Below are 26701 nucleotides of genomic sequence, written 5' to 3'. Positions count from 1 at the left end.
TTATCTATCATTATGCACACAAAGTAATTTACCAATATATTAATTTTTAATATATACTGATATATAGTATTGATAAGACATTTGTCTGATTTATATAGCATAAATCAATAAATTTTCTTGATTACATGTATTTAGTTTACATTTTACTAATCTAAATATATTGATTGGATAACCTTTATCTATCATTCAGTGCAAAAAGTAATTTACTAAAATATTAGTTAAAATTACACTGATATATATAACACATTTGATAAGATAACTCAAAAGTAACCAAAAATCTATAGAAAAAGAGTTCTAAAAATACATCAATTCATCTTGATTAGATTTGCTAGTTTTTCATTTTTTAATAACTAAGTAATTTATATCATTAACCACACAAAGTAGTTTACCAAAATATTATTAGATAACATACTAAATTTTACAATATATATAATATGTATATGTTATGTACAATATATAATTAAAAAGAATAACTAAAAAAATCTAAAAACTAAGAGGTCTAACCAAAAAATAGTGAATACATTTTGCTAAACAAAAGAAGTCTTCATTGGGAACTGATTGTGTTCTTGGCAACTTGGTGTCGTTATGGAGCAGATTATCGGAGATCTAAACGAGTCTTCATTGGAGACTGTCTGTCTTCTTGGCAAATGTACCGACGGCTTTGTGTCTCTCAAGAAGGATTCGAACTTGGAGAAATCATACGTCAAAAAGACATGTATTCTCAAACAGTCCAAGACTCTCGAGAAGGAACTCAGGATCATGCTTCGTTTCCACAACAATCCCTTCATCGTCCAAGCTTCAAGCGATCACCTTCACTATGTGACCCACACCAAAGTCATGAGTTTATGTTACATCTACATGGAGTATGCTTCCTTAGGTAATCTCGACAAGATGATCTCTGATGCCGGAGGGAGATTGCCTGAAGATAGTGTCAGACGTGCCACTCGTATGATCCTACAAGGACTCAAGGCTCTTCACTCTCAAGGTTACGTCCACTGCGACCTCAATCCGACCAATGTACTCGTCTTCCCTTCCAACACTCTTGGTGAGCCATGGGATGTCAAGCTTGCTGGTTTCCGTTTATCCAAAGAGCCGACTATGGACTCTAGCCTGTTTATTCCTGGAAGCCTCGAGGAGTACATGCCGCCTGAGGCCATTGAGTGGGACACGTTCGTTGGACCGAACAAACTGACCGGACCAGCCCGTGATATATGGTCTCTAGGGCGTTTGGTTCTTAAGATGTTTGGGGGTGTTCCAGTGGATGTGGGAGGTTCTTCTAACACATGGAGGCTGTACGAAGATATCTCTCCGGAGGCCACAGACTTTGTGAGGCGGTGCTTGGCGGGGCAGACTTCCGATAGGGCCACCGTGGATGAGCTCTTGGATTATCCTTTTGCTGCTGAAAAACGTCCATTGTATCTTTCTTTCTTAAGGTTTCCTTCTATCATAAGGAAGATTGCCAGGGAGAAAATGCATAGAGAACGTGAGGAACTGATACCAAAACCTCAAGGGTTATTCTGGTGAGAAGGAAAATGAAACTGATACATATGAGGCTCAGAACACTTCATTTCTCTCTAATCTCAGTTTCCTCTCTCACCCATAAGGCCATAACTCAAAACAATTCCAACAAACTTTGGAATCTTTTCACAAATATTGTAAAAGTAAGCTCATAACTTAAGCATATTGCAAAACAATAGAAGTTTTTATATAATAATAACGAAGTCAAGAAAATTACTAATAAGAGCACTTGGAGATTCACATGGCAATATAATCTGAAGCCAACATAAAAGAAAAACAAAAGTTTTTTGAAAATTGAAACTATAGTTTAAGCTGACTGCAGGCTTCAGACACGGGGTGCAGCAGCAGCTCCAGGACCAGCTGGACGAGGGGCCTGTCCTGGTTGTCCAGGCTTGGGAGCATCATCCTGATGATCATCAATGTGAAAAACCATTCAGTTAGTAGAAGAGCAAATCATTCAAACAGAAATAGATAGAACATAATAGTCTCCACTGAAAGCAGTATTGTTAAGAATTAAGTGAAGGTATTAGTCGCATCCTTAATCCACCTCAACAGTCATCTTCCACAAGATTATTTTGAAACAACTACAGTATTATAGTTCAAATGGTAACAGGAATCTTAAGATAATCTTAACGCACATCAACAAAAATTTGGTAATGCAAGATTCAACTACACATTGTACAATACAAGTCTTTAGTAATAACAAGATTTACTTCAAAAAACTATCTTCGTATTCAGAGACAAGTTGCAACATTTCTGATCCTAACACAAATGAAGTAAGCTTAACCAAAGATTGAGAAATGAAGCTTAAAACTATCAAGGATCATTGAGTTGAGGAAAGAGAGAGAGAGTGGATTACCTTGCGTCTGACAAAACGAGGTGGAGGAGTACGAACCCTACGGTTGGTGCGGGATCGAACTCTCACAACATGAGAGTGGATAGCACAAGAGACACAGTACTGAGTCTTTGCATACAGCTTAGGTAAAGTGTATCCTACAAGACATTATTCAATCAAGAGTTACAAATCTCAGGACAATGCAATCCAAAAAAAATCAAAACTTTAAAGGGAAATGTAATGAATAGGGTTAGGATACCATCGTAGACACTGGCTTCCTGAACATCTCTGATAGCAGCCTGCTCCACAATGTTCCTCACAATGAACCTCTTAATGGCCTTGTCCTAATCCAATGTTACATTCACCACCACAAGATCATATCAAAATCTACATATGAATGCTTCTTAGCAAAAGGTAGTGAAAGAGAGTACCTTGGGACAACATTTGCCACAGTTGGAGCATCTGATTGGGTTAACGTGACCTCTGTTGTGCTTGTTCCTTCCACCGTTCCTACGCTTGAAAGTCTACAACATAATACAACAATGAAGATCATCAATACTGAATCTTTCTTGATTTTGAATCTAAAAAAAGCAAAAACAAAGAGAGAGATCGAAGAAGACGATGAGTAGTACCATCTTTGGCTGTTCTCTGTGTGTGTCTGCTGCTGCTGCCTTCTAGGGTTTACTATCAATCATCTCATCTAATTTCAGATTTGATTTTTATTGTTACTTCTTGGGCCTCAAAATATAATGGGCTTTATACATATACTGGGCTTAGGCTTTATTTTCTCTTGTCTTAAAAAAATAATTTCACTGAGTTTAACACTGGTCCCTAGCCCCAAACCCCATTGTCATCAACTCATCGTGTCATGTAAATTCTGGAGTCTTCGTGTTATTCTTTTCTTTCTTAAAAAAAAAAATATTTCCAACACCCCAACGAAATATCTATTACATACTTTTTTCAAATTTTCCAACAAAATCACACGTACCCTCGACAAAATAGAAGATGTCAATACTTAATGGAAAGAGCAATATTAGAGTAGACTTGAATTTTGTATACACTAACTCTGAATTTGAATTTTAATATTAGAGTAGCTTAACTGATCAGCACATGCACACTGATGAACCTATTAAAGAAAATAAAATTGACTTAATAATGAAGAGTACTTTCTTCCGATACAAGTAAATAAACCAACCGAAATTAAAGTTTAAATCATTCATAATGTAAATTGAAATCTGCAGACTTTTTTCTATGAGTTAACACCAGAGGAGAGGACGAATAGGATCATCAGGCCAAAAGAAGTTTTGAGACACTTGGAATCAACGACCTAGATATGTCCTTGTCCTCTTCTGTGATCGATCTTCGTGTAATGAAAGGATGGTTCAAGAGCTCAGCTGCGGTGGGCCTGCGTGGATGAATGTCAAGGCACCGCCTCACGAAATCTTTAGCCTCCGGAGAGATATCTCGACCACGCAACATCCACTCGTAAAAATCATCGAATGGTTCCGGGATAGGTATAGCTCCAAACATCTCATAAACCACACACCCTAAAGCATATATATCAAGGTCTGGATGGATGATCACTTCGTTTGGCGCAAAAGACTCTGGTGGCAGGTACTTAGCCGTACCAACGTACATGGAATCATATTCGGAATCAGGCTCCTTGGATGAACCGAAACCAGCAAGCTTGAGATCCCACGGCTCTCCAGTAGTAGTGGAAGGGAAGACGAAAACGTTAGATGGCTTGAGGTCGCAGTGAACGTAACCATGGGAATGAAGATCCACGAGTCCTTCTAGGATCATACGAGCCGCGCGTTGCACCAATGACTCAGGTATCGGCTGTGATCTCCTACGGGAACCGTAGATCATCTCACTGAGATTACCTTGGGAGGCGTACTCCATATAGATCGCGTAGCATTCGGAGGGTTTGGTTTGCAAGTGAAGAGTGTTTGAGGCATTGACGATGCGAGGATGATCGCGGAAACGATGCATAATCCTGAGCTCCTTGTCGAGAATGTTTTTGAGATGCATAGGCGATGACTTCTTTGCCCAAAGTCGGCCAAGAATAGAGACGATTGTCAACGAAGACTCGTCCACGATCCAATCATCATCTCTGCAAATTTGCTCCATCATCAAAGTTATAAAGCTTTTGCGTATTCTATACTCTTTAATTAGGGTTTAATCTTGTATGTGTTTCTGATAGTCTGATAGATCATTACTCTGTATCGATATCGATCTATTTATACAAGTTTCAGAAGGTCGGTGTGGTTGGTTCGTTTTTCAAGTGGAACTAGGAAGTTTTCCTTTTTCCGATTACGAACTTAAGTTAAACTATATTAAAACTAAACTAATATTTAATATTATCTCATGCTTAAATATATATGGAAATAATCAAATAAATAATATCGATAAACTGATAAACATTAGAGAATTAACTTATATATTATCTTTTGGTTTTTTAATTGGATCACCAAATAGGCAAATACAAGTAAATATTTCCTTTTTTTTTCTATCTGAATGCTTTTTTTTTTTTTTACATAATCTTTAGTTTTCTTTTTTTCTTTCCTTATCTATATATAATAGCAAACCCACTTTTTTGTTTGAGGGAATTTCAAGCTGGGAGCTTCGCTTTCTCCGTGTTATACTAACATTATCGACAGGTTATGCGAGCTTGGAATGATGACTGAGGCAGAAGGTTTGTTTGAGGGAATGTGGTCACACAAAGACGACTTGGTCTTGTCCCTTGAGATTCCTACATTTAGATCAATGATCAATGGATATGTTAAGGCTGGGAAAGAGGATGATGCTCGACGGATGTTAAAGCCGAGGCACATCATTTATGTCTACGTTAGTGTGGTCCGTGAAGAAGTTGGAGCCACCAGTTTTCGATCTCAACCCTAATTAAGAAGATCAGAGAAGACTTTGCAAAACAGATGCCAAAGGCATACAATTTTAGGCTAAGGTTACGATGGTTCCTACAGTTTTTTTTTCATTTGATTAACCATTGATGGAAAACATCCAAAGGATTTTCAGCATCAGATTCAAGGTGATACAGGGTCGAGATTGATGTACCAGAAAATTAAGGAACAAAACTAGTTTATTGAATTTTGAATCATGTATTCGTGCTTTCATCTATGAAATTTAAGATTTTTAATATATATTATAATCACTGTTCGAAAAAGCATTCTAGGCGTCCGCCTCCGCCCCGTCTAGGCGCTAGGCGCTATAGCACCGCCTAGACGACCGCTTTGACCGCCTAAAATTGTAGTATCATCATTTTAGTGTATTTTTAAAATTTTAATTGCACAAATTTATAATATTAAAGTTTACTTCTATAAACATAATTATAAATGTTTAATATGTTATTTAAAATGAATTAAAATAATGTTTTTATTTATTTTTCTGTTTTTGATTTAATATTTTTATTATTTTATATATATTTTGTATATAATATCAGATATATAATAGTTTATAATGTAAACGCCTAAACCGCCTAAAACCGTCTAAATTCCGATTAGGCGTTCTAGGCGCTAGGCGTTGCATCACCGCCTAGTTAACGCCTAGCGCTTTCTTGAACATTGATTATAATTAACAATAATTGAAGATAGCACAATTTTGAGAATTATCTATAAAACTACCACTAATTTAATCGGTTATTCATATTTGATAAACAAATATTTAGCATCTATAATTACAAATGATACCATAATTTAAATCATTTATTAAAAGTGACGTTAATCTTAACATCATTTAATTATAACTGATCTAAATAGTAACATCACTTATATCAATTGATGTAAAATTAAAATCATTTTTACAATTGATACATAACAACATCGATTACAATAACCGATACAAATATTTTGTTAACCGATATAAATTATTTACATCAACAAAATGTAAATCATTTATTAAAGTGATGATGTAAATTATTTTTACATCAGTTAAATCTGATGTAAATATATAAATTGAATGATGTAAAATACCAATTTTTTTGTAGTGCCCAATCAACCAGTGGGAATTTCCACAAGATAGGGAAGAACTTCATATCTTATGTTCTGATCCTTCAAATAGTTGATGAATCTTTGAACTTCTTAATGGGTACGGCAGAAATTTAAGACAGAGTTTATTGTGATCTGATCTTATGGCTGAAAGGACATTGCCTCGATTAACGTCATCGCACTGGTGTAATCACCTGTTCTCATCAATATAGTAACTACATACATACCAGTTTTTAAACCAAAACAAACCCAAAAAGATCAAAGCTTTAATTTCCTAGATAAACCAAAAAAAAAAAATCAAAACTTTAATTCTCGTTTGATTAGTTACGACCTGAAAAAAGGAAACAAAAATGTTCAAGTTACATAATGCTAATTAAATCCACAATCGCCATCAGTATTTAGTTTATCATTTTCATTTGCAATCGATACACGAAAAAACAAAATATCAATAAGAGACACCTCCCTATATTATTCTCATGATATTATTATCAATTTACATGCAACGTGAAGTAATTTCAGCTCATGATTTAGATGGTGCTTTGCACAAGCTTAGTACAAATCAGCTCCTCTCATGTGATGACACGTGTCACCACTTAGTTTGACACACTTAGGGCATTGCCATCAAAGGATTTAAAGAAAGTATCTTAAAACATATCTTATTCTTAATTTTGAAAAAAATGAAATTAAGAACTTTTTAAGAAACTTATATATTTCATGGGTCCATTGAAGGTTGTTAAATTTGAGGTTCTCAAAAAAGTATATATACGTAAATTTGAGGTCCTTCAAATGTGACTAATGGTGAAAGCCTCTCATATGTATGAACCTTAATACAAACTAAAGAAATCAAGAGGTCATGATTACACCAAGGGGGTCTTAAATAGCACAGTATTTTAATATAGATAAGAAAGAATTAGAAAAGAGAAAGGTACTCTAGCTTGAATAAACATGATATACCTCGACATCATCTCCAGTCACTTTCAGTATATCATCAACAAGAGATACGACAGCAGGGTCGCCGCATAAATGTAGCTCATCAACTGTTACAGCTTTGTGTGTTGCCCCTTCCTTTAACTCTTTCTCTTGTCCCGTGATCAAATCACATGGAACATTTGCTTTGTTTAAACGTTTACCTCCCATGCCAACAACCTTAACGGACCACAATATACACCTTCAAGTGAAAGAAGCAAATCATAAACAGTTCAACAAATGGCTTTCCGAAAAACAAAAAGGTTTAGTAGTCACCTTCTAAGGCATACCTGAAGAACTCTTGTGCATCCTTACTCTGCAATCTGATTCTTGTGCATCAAGCTTTCTCGGTTGGACAGGGCTTTCTTTCTCAACTGGATTTTATTATAACACAAGTTAATATTATATTTAATTATGGAATATCTTAGAGAAATAGAAAAAAAAAAAAAAAATATTTTGGAAATTGCAAGTATATATATTTAGTGTATATTTATCTTGATATTCTCTGATTTCATTGTCACTTGCCGTCCGCCGCCATGTTTCTCTGTCGTCGGCTCGTCCTCTCTTCCTTTCGTAGCTTCTCCTCCGTCGTCAAGAAAGATCTTTCATTAGATTACAGACCATTAGCTTTACAAGCGCAATTTCCTGATCCGATTGGGAGACGTGGACACGGCGGCCAAGCACGCGCGCCTGTCTCGCGACGTCTCGGCCCAACATAATGCTGAATCCACGGTCGTCATCAACCAGACGTGCCAAGCAATAATCGGCGCCATGTGCGAAGCCAAGAGGTACGAAGATGCCTTGGACCTGTTCCATTATTTCTACCGCGTTTCCAAGATTACACCTTGCTATGGTTACTTTAATTTAATCATATCATCAAACTCCACGTGGATCAAGGCCGTTTGGACGACGCTCTTAACCTCTACGACTCCTCACTATGCTTTTCTAATTTGGATTGGAATGCGAATGTGTACAAGCAGCCCCTGTTGGAGTGGCTATTGCGTCAAGGGGATTTTGAAAAGGCCAATGAGGTGTTGGGTGATCTATTGGGGAGCTCTCATGTGCATGGTGATGGATATGACGTTGTTGCTATTTTTAGCTACACATACCTGAAGTATTGGTTCGAGCAAGGTAAGGAGGACAAGGCTATGCATTGTTACAGTCGTTTGCAGTTGCGCAAACTTACGAAAGCCACTGTTGTCAACGCACTTTTGGCCCTTCTTCTCAAGTATGGCAAGAAAACTGAAGCTTGGTCCTTATTCGACCAGGTTTTGCATAGCAAGGAGATGGACAATGTGAATCATTATACGCTAAATATCGTGGTGAACGAGTTTTTCAAAATTGGTCGGTTTGACCTCGCAATCCAAATTTTCCACAAGGTGAAAGCATTAAAGCTGAAGTTTCCACATGTTGTTACGTGCTACAGAAACATTATCACAAGGCTTAACAAGCAGGGTATATTGTTTGAGGCAGAGCACTTGTTTCAAGAAATGTGTTCAGACGAATTGGTGAGTCCTGATGTTTCTACATACACATCGATGATCGATGCATATCTAAAAGCTGGGAGAAACGAGGATGCTCTTCGACTCTCAAACAAGATGGTTGATGCATTTCTAGGGCAGCTTGCTCGCCTCGCTTGCCTCTAATATTTCACAAGTAGATTGATTTCTATTATTATAGTATTGTTTTTTGATTTTTGTCCCAAGTTTTGATTTTTGGAGAGTTTCAGGTGGTCGGGCTATATATTTCAATAACCATATAGTCTACTACTCCAGTATTTGCTTAGAAAAATTAAACCAACATCTAATAATAATTCAATATGAAAACTTGTGTATCAAGAATCTGAGGCATCAACATATTTATTAAAATCACCAATTTTATTACTTAACCGAAGCACTTTTTGGATGAATGTCCCGGTTTATATGCACTGTTTTTACGAAAAAGCCTACACTGAGATTCTTCTTTTGCTCTGTATATACGCCAGTTATGGAAATGTCGTTTGCACTATTTTGGGGGACAGAGGAGTTTAAAACCTTGCTGGGTTGTGCTGAAAAGCCCGAAGAAGCAATGTTTTTAGTTCAAAACATTGGAATCGTGTAAAACGCAGTAAGAAGAGTTTGGTTTGCCTTTGTAAACAAAAAGCTGATATCCAAACAACATTTTGTACCTTACACCCATGGTGTTGGACTGTGAGGAGCCAAAATCCAATCATGATGTTGAAAATAAAGAAAAGCATACCTGAAAATCATGATTTCGACATATTTGATATTTCATATATTTTATCTTTACAGCTCATAATTAATATAGAAAATCCAATTATTGTAACCTTTTGAGCTCATATTATGATATTAAAATATAATATTAAAATATATACCTTTCTATTAAAATAATTAAATAATTAATATTTTAGTTTATATTATTATGGATACCTTTTGAGTTCCAATTAAAATGAGTTGTTGATTATAATATTTAAACTTTTAAAGTTCCAATATATATAATATTTTAAACTTTTAAAATTTTAAAATTATAATATTTAAAAACAGGTACGTAGATGGTTTGAAGTTTTGATCTGCTGCAAGCTTGTGATACATGGCAATAGCTTTTTTAGGCTTGTTACGGGCATACGCCCAAACCATTCTGTCCCTACATGCCATGCTGGTTTTCTGTAGCCGGTTGAAAAATCTTTCAGCTGATCTAATTTGACCCACTTCACCGTACATCTTGATGATGGTTTTATTAAACAAATTAATCCCGCATTTATGTAGTTTTCGACTTTATAAACTTTTATCTATATTATTTGCATGACATTACAATCAATTTGTATGCAACGTGAATTGATTTCAGCTCATGACTTTAGATGGTGCTCATGACTTTAGATGGTGTCTTGCACAAGCTTAGTACACATTAAACTAATAATACTTACCTATTTGGTTTGGAGGTATTTAGTAATTATATACAATTCAATTAGACCTGAGATAACATAAAACTAAATTAAGAGTTTTACATAAATGACATGACAAAATTATTTATAGTTTGTAAAACTCTTCATGTCATTTATGTAAATTATTCATGTAATTTAATTTTCTCTAATGCTGCACTATTTAATTTTGATTGATATTTGTAGATACATGGCTAAATTATTCAACTAACATACATTTGTAGATGTTCTCTATGCATGTAAATTAGCTGTTGATGTTTGTAAGGGATTATTTCATTTCAAATCCATGTATCGAGACTATGACATTATTTAATTTTGATTGATATTTGTGTGTTAGTCGGCGACTTTGATGAAATATGGGCCATCCTTTTCAAATTTTCAAAATTAATGAACTCTTACGAGTAATTATAATTTATAATGCCAAAATAATAATACTGATATTAAAATTTATAGAATTTTTGTTTGGTATTGAATAAAAATATATTCATATATACATATTTTAGATCAGTAATTACAATTAATATGGTTAAGATTAAGATTAAAAAAGTACTAGGACACGGGTCAACATTTTTTAAAAAATTTATAATATAATAATAAAAATTATTGTTTTTTTAAAAGAATTATTTTGTTTGAGATAATATTTATTTTTAATTGTTATATAAATCTATTAGTCTATTTGAATACTAATTATTTTAGAATATTATAGTATTTTATTTTTGACGTATTATTACAGTTTTATATTGTTTATTTGTTGTATTTGCATCATATTTTGTGAAATATAAAATAGTAATTTTAACATTATAATTGTGAGTAAATAAAAATTATTAATTTATCATCTATATAAATTTAGTTTACCAACCCGCCAATGTGGAAATTAAAACACACATTTTCATACATTGAGTAATATATCTTCGTTTAAAAAAATTCAAATCACAACATATGCAGAAAAAAATATGCATTTTATTAATAATAAGTATTATATGAAAGTTCTAAACAATTTGTAAATAAAATAAAATAAAGATGATAGGAGAATCATAATTTGAAATCTTAACAAAATCTTTCGAATTTAGTTATTAAAAATAATTGTATTGTATACTTGGATATAAAATCTTAGTTTTTAAAATTCTGATTGGTTTATATATATATATATATATATATATATATATATATATATATATATATATTTTAAAAAGAGAATTTGTTAAAAATGCCCCTTTTGATATACTCCTTTTCAAAAATACCCTCTTTTCTGGTCATTTTTATTTTTGCCCTCTTTTAATTTTTAATGACCATTTTACCCTTAGATGAAAATTATTTTATTCAATAAAAAGAAAAACAAAATTTTCCCGCCAAAAAATTTCCGACATATTTTCCCGCCAAAAATTTTTCGAAAAAATTTTCCCGCCAAAAAATTTTTTGTCAAAAAATTTTTGAAAAAAATTTCAACAAAAAAATTTTCCCGCCAAAAATTTTCCGCTAAAAAAAATTTACAAGGTTTTTAAAAGGTTTTATAAGGTTTCTACCTTAGAAAAGCCTTATAAACACCTTGTAAAGGCTTTTACAAGATTTTTTAAAGAGTTTTAAAAGGTTTTTTAAACAACTTGTAAACGCTTTTACAAGATTTTTAAAAGGTTTTAAAAGGTTTTTAAAAGGTTTTCAAATGGTTTTTAAAGATTTTTAAAAGGTTTTTAAACATCTTGCAAACGCTTTTACAATGTTTTTAAAAACCTTGTAAAAGTTTTTATAAGATTTTTAAAATGGTTTTAAAAGGTTTTTAAACACCTTGTAAATGCTTTTAAAAAGTTTTTAAAAGCGTTTACAAGGTGTTTAAAAACCTTTTAAAAGCATTTACAAGCTTTTTAAAAGCATTTACAAGCTTTTTAAAAGCATTTACAAGGTTTTTAAAAGCGTTTACAATGTGCTTAAAAACCTTGTAAACACTTTTAAAAGTTTTTTAAAAGCGTTTACAATGTTTTTAAAAGGTATAAATTTAAATATTTTTGGCGGGAAAAATTTTCGATTTTGGCGGGAAATTTTTTTTTTTGGCGGGAAAAATTTTCGATTTTGGCGTGAAAAAAAAATTTTGGCGGGAAATTTTTTTGGCGGGAAAATATTTTCGATTTTGATGACTGTACATTCTTGCTGTCACTCAAAAAGGGTAATTTGGTCATTTTGTATATAAAGAGGGGTAGTTTTAAAAATGGTCAACATGAAGGGGTATTTTTAAAAAGGGGTATGGAAAAAGGGGCATTTTTGAGAATGCCCCTTTTAAAAAAATAGTAATTTCGTCCCTAATTTATTAGAGAGAGAAAATATTTTTTTAGATTTTTTTTAAGATTTTTTAATATTTGATATGTGAATGTTTTTTATTTTTAATTTTAATATATTTATTTAAATTAGTTAATTAAGCTTAATTAATTTTTTCTAATGGCAATTGAATGTAATTTTTTTACACATTTTAAGGTTAGTTTCATATGTGTACTTCTCAATTAATATAGTAGGATTAGATCAAAATATGGACATATTAGTCATTTTTCTATTCAAATCCATTTAGATGAGAATGTAAATAAACCAAACAAAGTCATTTTATCTATATGAACTATTATTTTTATCTTGTTTGTTAGGGTCATTTGATATTAAGATGAATTATTTAGATGTATCATTTAAACAGATCATTTAAATAGAATTGCTAAATGATGAAAGGTGGGAGAAACGAGGATGCTCTTCGACTCTCAAACAAGATGGTTGATGCATTTCTAGGGCAGCTTGCTCGGCTAGCAAGTAGATTGAATTTCTATTACTATAGTAACTATTATTATAGATTGATGTTTGGTTTGGAGAGTTTCAGATCAGGCTTTATATTTCAATAACCATATGGTTTACTACTCCAGTATTTGCTTAGAAAAAGCAACATCTAACAATAATTCAATATTGAAACTTGTGTATCAAGAATCTGAGGCATAAACATATTTATTAAAATCGCCGTGCCTGCAAATATGTATGTATTTATACGAGGTAGTAACAGCAGCAAATTTCCTTAAAAAAGACCAACATAAACTTTCTCCTTAACACCAGCTTCCTCGATCGGCTTCAGGGTGTTTTGATCTTGGGGCGTGTGGGAAGCAACTGTGGTTTATAGAAAATAATGAGAGTCATATTAGATCAGCAGAAGAAAGTTACGATATTGGAAAGATCGATTTTTATGGAGAAAGAAGTGTTTACCTGGTAACAAGAAATGGCGGAGGTGATGAATCCAAAAGCTCCGGTGACACGAGGAGTGATCTTCTTTGGAGCCAACTGAAGCAGACCAGCTGCTACAACAATGTCCATAGCTGCTTTGATCAAAGCAAGTGACCTCTCGTTTGATTTTTTAAGCTTAGCGCGATACTCCTCATCCTGCAATTTGATAAACAGGAATTTGAGTTGCTGATAAAAGGAGATTTGATTTTGTAGAATTAGAAGATTCTTGATAAAAGGAGAGAGAACTTTACTTGATACTTGTTACCATTCTTGAGTCCTTTTTCAATCTTCTTCATTGATGAAGAAAGCCTTCCAATCTCACCAATCTAATAACAGTGAAAACCGATAAATATAAGTGTAAGGTAACATATGAGGAATTGTTTGGGAACGTGAAAGAAGAGACGGACCTCGACTAAAGTTGTACACACAGAAGATCCCATCCAGCAGAAAAGAGATATACGTCCAAGTAACTCAGCACGTTCTTTGTTCTGTGTTGAGAAGATACATAAAGACATCAGCCAAAAACACAAAACTTCAATAGACCTCAGTGGTACACAGATTTGAATTTGATCTCTCTCACCTTATATATTCCTGATCTCCCAAGCCACACAATTTGATCCAGGAACAAGAACGTAGATAAAAGTGCGTTCTTAGACTGAAAATAACAAAAACATCCATCAACAAAGATTGATCCTGAACAAAAATATATGTAAACAAGGGAGGGGACTAATAATCTTTGCATTTGACATTCCTTTACACAGTTCATTAGTGGGTTTAGCTGAAACGAACTCTGAGCTCTGAAGCACATACCTTTCCAAGTAAAACAAGGGGAAGTGGAGTCCCTTTAGGCACAGGACTGATAAGACCATGCAAGTCATTTACAAACTGCAACAATGAACCAAACATATCTAGAAATATTACAAATAAGCATGAAAATAGAGAGTGCCGAAAAAAAAGCCGGACGTACTTGTGACAACACAAAATCAAATTCTAGAAAGCGTAAGCACGACCAAATGACAAATCAAGTTAGAAAGAAAAGATCTACTAAAGGTAACGTATTTAGTCTTTGATGATTTTCTAATATGTATAAACAACTTTCTAAAAACATATTGTATAACAGTCACTTTTAGAGTGATCTAGAATCTGCCAAAAAAACAAAAAATGCAAGAAATTTATAAAATTAGTGTTTAGCTCAAAGAAGAGAACATCAAAAGGTGAGATATTATTATCACCTGTTTCACCACATCGACTTCGTTTTCGCCGTCGTTTATTGAAGAACATGATGGTACCGATTCATAGACATAAGTGGGAAATCAATTCCTACTATATGATGGATATACGGAAATAAACTTCTCACCACTACAGAGCTAAAGTTCTCCATAAGAGCTCTCCGCTTCGTCTCTCTCTCTCTTAATTTTTTTTCTCTTGATTCAGCAAATCTGAGTAGTTTGTTTTTGCGTTTTCAGTTTTACGGTTTCATGCGGTAATTAATAAACAAATTGGTTATTTAAATGTAGGTAAAAAAATGTATCATCAAAAAAATTGAAACGGAATCAATTAATAAGGTGTGGGGATTGTGATGCGTTAGTATGGCCTAAGGAAAGTACTGCAAAGGATCAGCAAACAAAAAGACCTCTATTTACAATATGTTGTAAACAAGGGCGTGTCAAATTGCCTAACATTCAAGAACCTCCGTTTCCGTTAAAAAAGCTTTTGTCCGATCCATCTTTCCGAAGACACATTAGAGTATATAATTATATGCTCTCTTCGTCGTACCTTCATTTTTCAAAATTGCACCTATTAATTTTTGCATCTCTTCGTCGTACCCCCATCTTTCAAAAATAGCAGCTATTAATTTTGGCATCTTTTTGTTTCACACCTCTATGTTTTACACCTTTATATTTTATACATCTTTGTTTATTATATATAAACTTTTATGGGCTACAAAAATAAGTTTCAAACTTATGGTTTTCTATATATAATAGCAAACCCACTTTTTTGTGTCAACTTTAATCCAACAGATGAGATTAGTTCTATTATTCCATCTAACGGTTTAAAATTATTAATAATCCCAACAGTTGCAAGTTTTTTTCCTTCAAATAATCGTGTCTCTTCGTTGCACCCCCATCTTTTAAAAATCGCACCTATTAATTTTTGCATCTCTTCGTCGTATCCCCATCTTTCAAAAATCGCAGCTATTAATTTTGACATCTTTTTGTTTCACACCTCTATGTTTACACCTTTATATTTTACACATCTTTGTTTACTATATATGGACTACAAAAACAAGTTTCAAATTTATTGTTTTCTGAGTATTTTTTAAACTTACAAGTTAATAAATTAAATCAAAGACTTGTTTTATTGGAGTGTTTTTTAATTAACTTGCATCATTCTTCAATTCAAGGTATTTTTATATTTGTGTTGTGTTGTAATAGATATAGATAGATTTATGAAACTCACTGAACCAATGACAAAAGCTTATGAATGAACCTGTTGGTGTCTACTTATGAACTTGTTAGTGTCCATTCAGTTAAATATGAATAAAGTTAATTTCTTCTCTTTTAAATTATTATTATATGTGTGGTCATATAGTTCGGAAAGAGTGTAACATTAATAATCTATAAAGACATAAACCTTCATGCATACAAAGTTTAATTTATTCTTTTTTTTTTGTATTGTTCTATTTCTAATAAACTCATTTTTGGGAGTCAACTTTAATCTAACGGATGAGATTATTTCTATTATCTCATCTAACGGTTTAGAATTATTATTTATCGCAACAAATGCAAGATTTTTTTCCAATAGTCGTGTTTCTTCGTCGTACCTCCATCTTTCAAAAATCACACCTATTAGTTTTTACACCTTTTTGTTTCACACCTCTATGTTTTACAACTCTTTATTTTACACCTCTTTGTTTATTATATATAGATTTTTATGGACTATTAAAACAAGTTTTGATTTTATTGTTTTCTGAGTATTATTTTAATTTTAAACTTACAAGTTAATAAATAAAATCAAAGAATTGGAGTGTATTTTTAAAAAAATTTATATATAATAGCAAACCCACTTTTAAGGGGTAATTTAAATCAAACGGAAGAGATTGTTTTTATTGTCTCATCTAACAGTTAGATTTGTTAATAATCTCAAAAGTTGCAATGTTTTGAAATATTTCTTCGTCGTACCCTTAGCTTTTGATGTTTACACTTGGTAGTTTTCACACATTTTTGTTTCACACCTTTTTATTTCACACCTTTTTATTTCACACTTTTTTATTTCACATATCTTTGTTTTCACACCTCTTTATTTTTTATATATATACAGATTTTTATGGACTTTGAAAAGAGTTTTTGTTTTTTTAGTATTGTTTCACACCTCCAAGTTTTAAAAATTATGACTATTATTTTTTTCCAATTTTTAATCAACATTTATTCACTCATCTTTGTTTAAATTTGGATTGTTTTATTTATTGATTCATTCATCTAACTTTTGTTTGGTGTCATTTTCCATCTAATACCCACATCGATCATATCTTCCAAGTATTAATTTAGGTAATTGATTGAGATTTATAATTTTTTATAGATTTATCTTTTTAAACAATTTAGTTGGTTGCAGGCTTGCATCTATGAGCTCTTTCTCCCTGCTTCTCTTATTATTTTTTTGTAAATTTAGATAGAATAATAATTTAAATTTTGTTATATGTGAATATTTTTCAAAATTGATTATTTGAGTATGATTCAGCAAGCCTTGATTCATATATCTTTAACATTATTCTTTTATTGTCACTGAATTGATTTTTATATATACAAAAAAAATTATTTAATTAATTTGATTGATTTATCTTAGTCATTATTTCTGATTTTTATACTATACAATTAAAAAATTACCATTCTAAATGTGAAATTAACAACGCTAATCATTTCAAGTTTTTACTTTCCCGTGCGGCAACACACGGACCGACATCCTAGTCATATCTAATAGAAAATCATTTAATATATTTGATTTTGATTTTCCTTTTCCTTCTCATATCTTGAAATCACTCTTGAGACTCGTTGCCCTCATCGATTGGTTTGGTCACCAATTATGTATTTTTCTCCTTTGATGTATTTTCTAATTTTTCTTAACTACAAAATCTAACAATATTACTACAAATTTCATGCAAAAATCTTTAGGTGTAATACAGAAAAATTTCAGGTGCAAATATTTTATTTATTACAAAATCTAACCATAACGAACAATCTCTCATAACATTACACAAATAGCAAATGCTTTGTTTGTGTGAAGGTTTAGGGATTAATTAGGTTTATTTTAAGCCGCTGATGGAATCTTACTATCTTAGGCTTTTTGTAGCACCGTCTTTGCTTTGTTTACCCACAAGCTGAATAGATCGTCCGCGAACAAAACAAAATGCACCTTAATAAGCAAAACAATACGAGATCCAAAAAAAAGTGTCAGTCACTTAGCGGATTGAATCCATGGAAGTGTAAAATTCAGACAAGAAAAACTATCTTTACCTCTTTCAAGTCATTAGAGAACTGTTTGATTGTTGATATACCAATCTCAGCAGCTTCATCAAAGGGATATCTAATGGAAAACAAAACATTGAGAACATAAGGTTTCTCTCATTTCATGTTGCACAAACTTTCCAAGACTTGTCAAAATCACTAATAGTAAAGTATTAGTTGGATTTGTAGCATATAAACGATTTAAGTCTCTGATTGTGACAACTTTACCCGTAAATCCCACAAGATATGGCAGGAAACGCAATGTATTTGATGTTGTTTTCCTTTGCCACTCTCAGACTATTTCTGTAGCAAACAGAAAGGTGAAACTGTCAGTTCAGAGGAAAACATGTCTTATGTAAGATTCAGTAAAGTAAACAAACAAGTGAAAACTATGATTCTTCTTACTTGTAAGCATTTGTAAGGGATTCTTTAGGGTTGACATCTGAATCATAGATCGGTCCAACGGTGTGAATCACACGAGATGCAGGCAAGTTAAAACCCCTGTTCCAAGTTTTCACTCAACAATCCTAATTTCCAAAAAAAACCATTAACACATGAGAACAATAAGAGAGTATAACTCACGGAGTAATCCTTGCTTCTCCGGTTGGACAACGTACTCCAGGAAGAACTTCAGGAACCTCATAGCATGCTGCTCTAAGTTGTGGTCCAGCAGCTCTATGTATTGCTGTCACAAACATAAATCAAGATTTTGCATTTAGAATTCAGTTTATATACCAACACAGGTCACCAAAAATAGCAATGGATCCTAAAGTAACTTACCTCCATCAGCACCACCTCCACCTAACATACGCTGATTTGCTGGAGTGACCTGAAGCAACAAAACTCCTAAAGTTAAAAAAAAAAAAAAAAGTGATGATGCATCAAATTGGAGAGACCTAATTGTGATCCAAGAACCTAACCACTTAAATCGAATTCCAGGAATCTCTCTATCTATTTGCCTACAAACCAATCCCTAGAATTTGGACAGTGAAAAGAGAGAATTTACAATAGCATCGGAGGAGCCATCGACGGACCACTTAGTGATATCGCCTTTAAGTATCTTGAGGAGGCTAGAATCAGACAAATTGAATACAGCTCCTTCGTCTCCAGAAGCCATGGATGATGATGATACAGTTGTCAAGCGAGAAGTCCTCGTGGGAGAAGAGACCGTTAACGAAGAAGCGGCCGTGTGGAACGTATTGACGGTGGAGATCAGAGAAGCCCTTGATGAGGTTGGGATCGAGCTCGTCGAGTGTAGAAGTAATCTAGGGAGACTCAAGCTTCCCACTCCACAGGTCAACCATAGTCGTCTCATTTGAGAGTCCGTCGCCTACTACTCTCTCACTCATGAGGTTTTGGCTTTGTGTTCCCTACAGATGAGAAAGCACTCTAAATCAACACTATTTTTTTTTTTTTTTTCTCAAAGCTTTGTGTTCCCTACTTCCCTTATTGTGTTATGTGACGAATACAAAAGTTTACTAATTACTAGAGACAAATGGCCTATCTTTGCTGTGGCCTGTGTCTGTGTGTGCATAAAACACCTAAACCAATTTGAAACAACAGCTGAGATTACTGAAGAATCGCGTTTTGGTTGTCTTCTTTGAGGAGGAGAAGTTGGGGCCTTGTGGTGGAGGTAACAAGTCTTTTGCCTTGTTCAGCCACACCGTGTATGTCTCTTCGTTAAACATAACAAAATGTACCTGAGAAAATATTTTACCTTTATCAGTAACACGGCGATAAAACACTTACTAAACGGAGATAGCAAAGGTAACTAACTTTGGGACTTGATTAGCATTTTTTTAAAAACATATGATTAGTTGAAGTGAAAAATGTAGTAGTGGGAAGGAAAATAAGTTTACCTCTTTAAAATCTTGACCAAAATTGCTTAACAGTGGAGATGGCTATAGAAGCAGCTTCATCCAAAGGATACCTAACAATCAGATGAAGACATAAACACATTTGAATTTGTTTTATCTCTCTAGATGGTTCACATACTGGGAGAAATCTTGTGAAAACATATATACCAAGAACACAAAGATCAAGTATCTGAGTCTTCCTAAAATTTTACCTGAAAATACCACAAGATATTGCAGTAAATGCAATGTACTGAATGTTATTGTATTTGGCTACTCTCAGACTGTTCCTGTTACCAAAACAAGTATAGATTTAAATACAAAGTAAGCACAAGTGACGTAAATGTGTTACGGAAATATGAAACTTTACTTGTAAGCACTTTCTAGGAGTTTCTTAGGATTCTTCTCGGCATTATAAATGGGTCCAACCGTGTGAATCACATGAGATGCTTGTAAGTTGAAACCCCTACTCGTCCCATATCCAATAAGCAGAAACCAATCAACAAACTCAAACTTGGGGGGAGAATGTTATAACATTTTACACATACTAAAGAAGACAAACAAAAAAAAAAGTGAAACCCACGGTGTAATTCTTGCTTCCCCGGTGGGACAACGGACTCCGGGGCTAACTTCTGGGATTTCATAACATGCTGCTCTCAACTGTGGTCCAGCAGCGTCATGGATGGCTTTTATTAATGTATATTAGAAAAATGAGTTGTTATTGATCTTTGTAACCTCCCTTATTTTCCTAACTCTGTATATAAACAGAGTATGTAACTCTAAATACTTAAGATACCATTCCATATAATGATACTAACTTATGATTAATTGAAGGGAAGTACCTCCATCTGCACCATTACCACCTAGCATACGCCCATTTGCTGGATTAACCTGAAACAATCAAAGGTTTGTTCATTCTCAAGTTCAAAGTTCAAAAATGTCAACATCTTTATACTATGATCTAAAAGAGATAAAAAGAGAGAAGACTGACAATAGTATCGGATGAGCCATCGACTGACCAATTTGTGATGTCGCCTTGAACAATCTTAAGAACGCAACTGTCAGACAACTTGAAAGCTACTTCCTTGCCATCAGATACCATCACTTAGATTGGCCAAAGGCCCAAAGCTTTCACTTATTAATACTCCTTGTTTGGTTTATATAAATAAAACTCGTCTATATATAATTTCATTATTTTGGGCTTAGCGATATTGGATTACATAGAAGAAGAAAAAATAGGCCAATAAGGCTAAATTCAAAATTAACATGTAAATTAAAACAATAAAAATCTTGCTTTTTGCTTTTTGTAGGCACGATGAAAATACAACCATTGAAGCAATAATTCGTAAATATTTCGTAAAAAGAGAGAAAAATAAAGGCTAAGCTAAGCTAAGCGGGTGCTTACGAGCCACCTCAGCAATACGCAGCCACGTCAGCACCCAAAACAGAGAGATGTGTGTGTGTGGATGAAACTTATCAGAACTGACCGCCTTGGTAAGTTTGTCCGAACTGCCAATTAGAAGGAGCCACGTCATTGCTAATGACGGTACGACCATCGCTGGTGGTGACTTGAAACGAGAGGCTTTGGTCGTTCATGTAAGAATTGCTCTGCCAGTTCTGTCCCCAGTTTCTAGACATTGCTTGCCACGACTGTGTTTTTGAGCCTTTGATCGATACAGCGTGTACGTCTCCTGCTCCTCCTACGTTCGAGATTAGGACTAGGTTAAAGTATGAATGTCCGTTGATCGTAAACCTTATTCCTCCTTTCTTCATACACGGTACTCTGCATATCGAACATATACACCAACGTAATACATTAGTTTAAAGAGTAGAGGACAAGCATCAATCGTAAATTAAAAGTAAACAGTATGGTTTTATATTTTATTATCAGAAATTATGTTAATACGGGATTTAAGAGCAAATCATATATTTAATTAAGATAAGCTCATTAGCTAGAGTCACAAACTAAAATATTGGTTAGGTTTTAAGTTTTAACAATATGGTAGCTACTAAAGTGTCTCTAATATTACGGACTAGTAGATATAAGCTACAAGAAAAAAAAGTGAACGGACCTTCGGAAAGAGACAGGAACAATGCCGGCACGATACTGAGCGATTTGGAGAAAAGCTGGCTCGGCGAGGTCAAAATGTTGAAGTGGAGGATTGCACCAACCTCCATTATCGTTGGAGAGGCCAGGGTTAGGTGGGCAAAAGTTAGTGGCTGTGACGGTGATAGTAGACGAGAGACACCACCTCGGGTCATCGTTGCACTTCATCTCATAGCACGCGCCGCACGTGAGCCCGTTGTTGAATAGAGCCGTGCTTAAAGCCGCCGTGTTTGTCCCGTAACCTTGGCCATACAAATTTCCATAACCACAAGCTCCGCCTGATTATTTGACCATGCCACGTACGTGTTAGCAAGCCATCCTCATGTATAAAGAGATAAAATTTAGCTAACATACGCATTTAATTATGGTTACTTACCCATGGTGCCGGAAGCATCCCCACCACCGTAGAACGTAGCGTGACCACCTTGCCAACCTCCGTCGTCTCCATAAGTTCCTTGGAGTAAGAATGATAAGCTTAGTATGGATATGATTGAGATTATTGAATATTTGGAGTTTGATGTGATAGACATTTTTTGTCTTTGAGTTTTTTTTCGAAGGTGGTTGGTTGGTTATTTCGGTTTTGATTTGGTGAGAATCGTGAGACTGATATGGAATCAAATGGAGGGATTGAGTATATATAGGGTTTCTCGAGTGTATAATTGTGTCAAGCGATAATACTATTTAAATGTCTACTATATTAAGTACGTTGGTGTGACTCTTCTTTCATCTTTTTGGGTATTCATATATTTTATAATTCTAGTGTCTCTGACCAATTTGCGAGAGAATTGTGCCTTTTATTTCTCGTTAAATCCCAATGTATTTCCATATTCATTCTTAGGTATTTTATCTAGTTATTAAGTGATTGATAGTATATATCTAGTTTTCTTTTCTCCATCGAAATCGAGCAACAAATTTTGAAATAGCCAATTCAAATGGGGGTGACTTGTGATTGTATGGATAACTAGAATCAAAGTCAACAATGTATGCCACCGTTTATCTTGAGTAGAGTAAGGTTTTTTAATATATTTTTTTGTTGCGGCCAGATTTTGTGGACATCAAAATTAAACAGTTTAGGAAAATAAAAGAGGAAAGAAAAATGTATGGATTGATAATATAATAAGATCAGTAGGGGACTTTGAAGGTCGTGGCCACATGCAAATGTTGCGGTTAGACCAACTGCGATTCCTAATCAAGAGGCCCCTACTTGCACATGCTTCAGTACGCAAAGTATTTATTAATTTGTCTCTTCTTGACGTTGGTCATAATTAAGATCATATATATCTCTTATTTGTTTGTGTTGAAGGTTTTCTTTTCATAAAATACTATTATTTGTGTTGAAATTCATAAGCAAAGGACTTGTAATCAATGGTATCAGTGTGTTCAAGGGATACCAACATACCGTATACAATTTGCTCTATTTATAATTAACAACTTGTCAAGTAGTATCAGTTTAAGAACCTTTTCACGGTTCCTATTAGATATACTAGGATAATACCACCAATCAGTCAACCAAGTTTACCAGTTATTGTCATAATTTCTGATGTTTTTGGTCGTACAAGAGTTTTGTTCAGTATAGATGGCGTCTTTGTTGTGTATGTTAAGTGGTTACATCAATGGCTTTCAAAGGATTGGTTGCTTACTTTCTGTTGCCCTGTATCTAGCTAGTCTTTATTATTAGGCTACATCTTGGGGTTTATGTCCTGATGTTTGGTTCCTTTAGTTTTCAATTGTGTTTTTGTGTTTACTTGGTTTGCGAGATCTATATGATTTGTTATTCTTTCAACTCAGTACTTTTGAATTTTTGTGTTTCTCGCTAAAAATTATATTAACAAAAATGTTAAAAGCAAAAACGAAGTAGTTATTATAAGAAGGAAATATGTGTGTTTTAGGAAGGTATGTGAAATCTCAATCTCAATATAATGTATTTTCATCAAGATTCCAAAATACTGAATCTAAAGAGAGAAAAAAAAATCTTTAAAAAATGTCTAGTTGGAAGTCTCCAGAATCCATAACAAGTTGAAGACCCATGGTAGAAGCTCTGCGGGCCTGAACCTCGGAGGCCGCAGTAGGTACAAAGTGACAATTACCTGAAGCACCTGAGAGAGTGGCACATTATACATGTACTGAGAATACATGTACCGAGATGCTAACCAGAGTAGAACAAGAATGATACCTAGCTATGATGAGACTGAACACCAGGAAATCATAATCTCATTCTCAATCTCAATGCGGTAGCACGTTGATCACTCATCACACCAACTGATGTGTCATCCGATCTTCTCATTATGTGTTCAAATGAGAGTGCTGCTCTGCCCACTAAATCAAATGTTAATGGGAATACTTGAAGCAGGTCTTCTACACTAATGATCAAATGTTCCACAAAGTGTGGAGTTACTACGAACATCAAGACCTGACTCCACATTGGACTCCTACCTCGAGATCTTCTAGTAAAGGCTGTCTGTGTCTGGTTCTCCAAACACACTCTGGCATAAAAATGAGGATCTATGTACAAATCTTTGGCTTACATAGTATTGAATCTGATGGTGTGAAATCACTAGCGTAATTTGCAGATTTATGATGCACATGATACCCTTATTTGTTATATTGGAGATGCAGCATGATTTTTTGCATTTGTTGTTGTTTAGTAGGTTAGAGGTAGTACTCATTTTGTACACATAACTATATCATGTTGTCAACATTTACAAACTTTTTCAACCATATTTAGCCGAAATCAAAACTTAGCTGTTAATATAGAGATTTAAAATTGAGTATCTTTTTGCCACTGTCGCATTTACGAAATGACAACATCCATGGAGAGCCAAAATATCCACATAGTAGAATTTAGAATAAATTTTAATCAGCGGAAATCATTGTTTGTATTGTTTACGAATTTTACCTTTTAAAATGGTAAACGAGAACAAGGCACACTTTCGATAGTAAAATTTCTATAAATTCATAATGTCGGAAATAAAAAAGTTTATTAATATATAAATGTTTTAATTTATTGGTAAATTATTAATTTATAGAGATATTTTTTTTAATTTAGTAAGCTTTCAAAAAATAGATTTTAAAATTACAATTTTAATTACTATAAATAATATTTATTAGAATCATTTACAAAAAAACAACAATTATCATGTCCTGAAAAGAACATTAAAAGTTTTTGATATAAAAAAAATTGTAAATAAATTCTAACAAAAATTAATGTGTATATATATACATATATTTGATCATCTTATATAATTATTTATAATATTGACAGGATCATATATTCATAAAAAGTTTTTTAAAAATATTATTTTATTATATTTTTGAATTGTATCTAAAATTACACGGCCTAACGAAAAATATTAGTAATTTATAATAATTATTAATCTATAGAATATTAATTTATGGATGTTTTACTGTATAACCTCAAATATATATCACAGGACTTGAAACTCGTAGAAATGGATAAACAGATCAAAGCTTTAATCTTACGCAAGATCGGGAGCTGACTATATATATAAAGATATAAGATATAACCAATAATCATTACACAAAAATATGCTAAAAGACGACTTTATAGAGATAACAGCAACTACTACTATACGTACAGATTATTTTTCTTTGTTAAAGCTTCATTAGAATATTTAGATTGATTTTGTTATTGCAAAACATGCCAATGATGAATTGATGGACAACTTGGAACTACTTCTTTCATACATCGTGCCCATTTTTTATTTGTATATTTCGTGTATGCAAATACTTTATGTGGAGCTAGTTTTTTATTTATCCAAGTCGTCGTCAGTCTGTTTTTGTTTTCATTGAATCATATATTATGACGACAATAATTTTTATGGCAACATCGGTTTAGTGGTTGATGAGCTCTGAATTTCAAAAAAATAACGCTCCAACGACTGTGTGTGAAATTCAATGTAATTAACCAAATAAGTTATTTGTGTTGTGAAACACTTAGTGGACTCACTAGACCAGCCCATGTACTAAGCTATGGAGTCTCGGTCCATAGGCTTTACTCAGTCCATATAGCTTCGGCCTATGGGCCGAAGCCTTACTCGGCCATTAACTCTTTAGTCGGTCTAACCCTAAGCTTTGTAATCTACTATATATATGCATGTAATCCTTGGGAATTATCAATAAGAAACACAAGAGCTTTATCCCTAAACTCTACTTTCATAACACGTTATCAGCACGATAGCCTCTAGCCCTAAAAACCCTAGAGCCGCCGCCGATTCCAAAACCCTAAACCGCCTTTCTTCTTCTTCTTCGAGATTTATCCCCTTGCCTCGAAGAACTCTCGACGATAGTCCATATTCCTCGGCGATAGTTCAAAATCCTCGGCGATAGTTCAAATCCTCGGCGATAGTCGAAATCTCTCGGTGATGATCGAGGTCCGATCGAGGTTCGCGGTTCCTAGACGTATCCGGACGAGAGCGGTACGAAATTCCGGACGAGAGCGGTATGAAATTCCGGACGAGAGCGGTGCGAGATTCCGGACGAGAGCAGTGCGAGATTCCGGACGAGAGCAGTACGAGATCCGGACAAGAGCAGTACGGGGTCCGAGGTTCATGATCAGAAATCAAAGGTATATCTGAGGTCTTTAGCTCCCAGATCAATTCCAGTCAACCCCTAATTGGTGAAAGGTAAACAAGATCAAAACTCTCTTAGAACCATAATCGAACTTGGATCTAAAACTATTGAACCCTAAAACATCCAAGTGCACAACAAACAAATCTTAAGA

General features: G+C 33.8%; 7 protein-coding genes and 1 pseudogene across 9 annotated transcripts; 2 read left to right on the top strand and 6 right to left on the bottom strand.

The window, feature by feature from the left end:
• Nucleotides 1-462: 462 nt before the first annotated feature.
• LOC104788845 (mitogen-activated protein kinase kinase kinase 17-like) lies at nucleotides 463-1796 on the top strand. Its single transcript, XM_010514624.3, has one exon. The coding sequence runs from the start codon at nucleotides 586-588 to the stop codon at nucleotides 1522-1524; it is 939 nt and encodes a 312-aa protein (XP_010512926.1). The 5' UTR covers nucleotides 463-585; the 3' UTR covers nucleotides 1525-1796.
• On the bottom strand, nucleotides 1684-3120 carry LOC104785343 (small ribosomal subunit protein eS26y). The gene is made up of 5 exons (XM_019245685.2): nucleotides 2986-3120; nucleotides 2785-2877; nucleotides 2613-2697; nucleotides 2378-2511; nucleotides 1684-1924 (listed from the first exon to the last, which is right to left on the bottom strand). Exons 1-5 carry the CDS (start codon nucleotides 2986-2988, stop codon nucleotides 1844-1846), a joined length of 396 nt encoding a protein of 131 aa, XP_019101230.1. The 5' UTR covers nucleotides 2989-3120; the 3' UTR covers nucleotides 1684-1843.
• A 489-nt stretch (nucleotides 3121-3609) lies between these two features.
• LOC104785342 (mitogen-activated protein kinase kinase kinase 17-like) lies at nucleotides 3610-4486 on the bottom strand. The gene has a single exon (XM_010510533.3). The coding sequence runs from the start codon at nucleotides 4484-4486 to the stop codon at nucleotides 3641-3643; it is 846 nt and encodes a 281-aa protein (XP_010508835.3). The 3' UTR covers nucleotides 3610-3640.
• A 3800-nt stretch (nucleotides 4487-8286) lies between these two features.
• On the top strand, nucleotides 8287-8966 carry LOC104788844 (pentatricopeptide repeat-containing protein At3g60980, mitochondrial-like). The gene is made up of 2 exons (XM_087452730.1): nucleotides 8287-8351; nucleotides 8420-8966. The coding sequence occupies exons 1-2, from the start codon at nucleotides 8287-8289 to the stop codon at nucleotides 8964-8966; spliced, it is 612 nt and encodes a 203-aa protein (XP_087308856.1).
• Nucleotides 8967-13173: 4207 nt separating this feature from the next.
• LOC104788842 (peroxisomal membrane protein 11D-like) lies at nucleotides 13174-14374 on the bottom strand. Its single transcript, XM_010514622.3, has 6 exons — nucleotides 14309-14374; nucleotides 14079-14153; nucleotides 13906-13986; nucleotides 13750-13824; nucleotides 13481-13654; nucleotides 13174-13384 (listed from the first exon to the last, which is right to left on the bottom strand). The coding sequence occupies exons 3-6, from the start codon at nucleotides 13936-13938 to the stop codon at nucleotides 13349-13351; spliced, it is 318 nt and encodes a 105-aa protein (XP_010512924.2). The 5' UTR covers nucleotides 13939-13986; nucleotides 14079-14153; nucleotides 14309-14374; the 3' UTR covers nucleotides 13174-13348.
• Nucleotides 14375-17647: 3273 nt separating this feature from the next.
• On the bottom strand, nucleotides 17648-19680 carry LOC104785338 (uncharacterized). Of its 2 annotated transcripts, XM_087451979.1 has the most exons (8): nucleotides 19574-19680; nucleotides 19007-19370; nucleotides 18781-18829; nucleotides 18583-18685; nucleotides 18406-18501; nucleotides 18229-18303; nucleotides 18010-18079; nucleotides 17648-17908 (listed from the first exon to the last, which is right to left on the bottom strand). In XM_087451979.1, the coding sequence occupies exons 2-8, from the start codon at nucleotides 19313-19315 to the stop codon at nucleotides 17831-17833; spliced, it is 780 nt and encodes a 259-aa protein (XP_087308105.1). In that variant the 5' UTR covers nucleotides 19316-19370; nucleotides 19574-19680; the 3' UTR covers nucleotides 17648-17830. The 2 variants fall into 2 exon arrangements, with proteins under 2 accessions (XP_087308105.1, XP_010508830.1); XM_010510528.3 differs by lacking the exon at nucleotides 19574-19680 and having other exon boundaries at nucleotides 19007-19456.
• LOC104785339 (uncharacterized) lies at nucleotides 19354-20981 on the bottom strand (annotated as a pseudogene). Its single transcript, XR_015558211.1, has 7 exons — nucleotides 20845-20981; nucleotides 20696-20744; nucleotides 20437-20539; nucleotides 20224-20319; nucleotides 20069-20143; nucleotides 19860-19930; nucleotides 19354-19700 (listed from the first exon to the last, which is right to left on the bottom strand). The product of XR_015558211.1 is annotated as an uncharacterized LOC104785339 (transcript).
• Nucleotides 20982-21009: 28 nt separating this feature from the next.
• On the bottom strand, nucleotides 21010-22948 carry LOC104785340 (expansin-A8-like). Its single transcript, XM_010510531.3, has 3 exons — nucleotides 22337-22948; nucleotides 21926-22238; nucleotides 21010-21636 (listed from the first exon to the last, which is right to left on the bottom strand). Exons 1-3 carry the CDS (start codon nucleotides 22488-22490, stop codon nucleotides 21330-21332), a joined length of 774 nt encoding a protein of 257 aa, XP_010508833.1. The 5' UTR covers nucleotides 22491-22948; the 3' UTR covers nucleotides 21010-21329.
• Nucleotides 22949-26701: the final 3753 nt, after the last annotated feature.

The sequence above is a fragment of the Camelina sativa genome, chromosome 5, assembly GCF_030686135.1.
Source record: "Camelina sativa cultivar CO46 ecotype springtype chromosome 5, ASM3068613v1".
Classification (NCBI taxonomy): Eukaryota; Viridiplantae; Streptophyta; class Magnoliopsida; order Brassicales; family Brassicaceae; genus Camelina; species Camelina sativa.
This window is presented reverse-complemented; position numbering and strand designations above follow the sequence as displayed.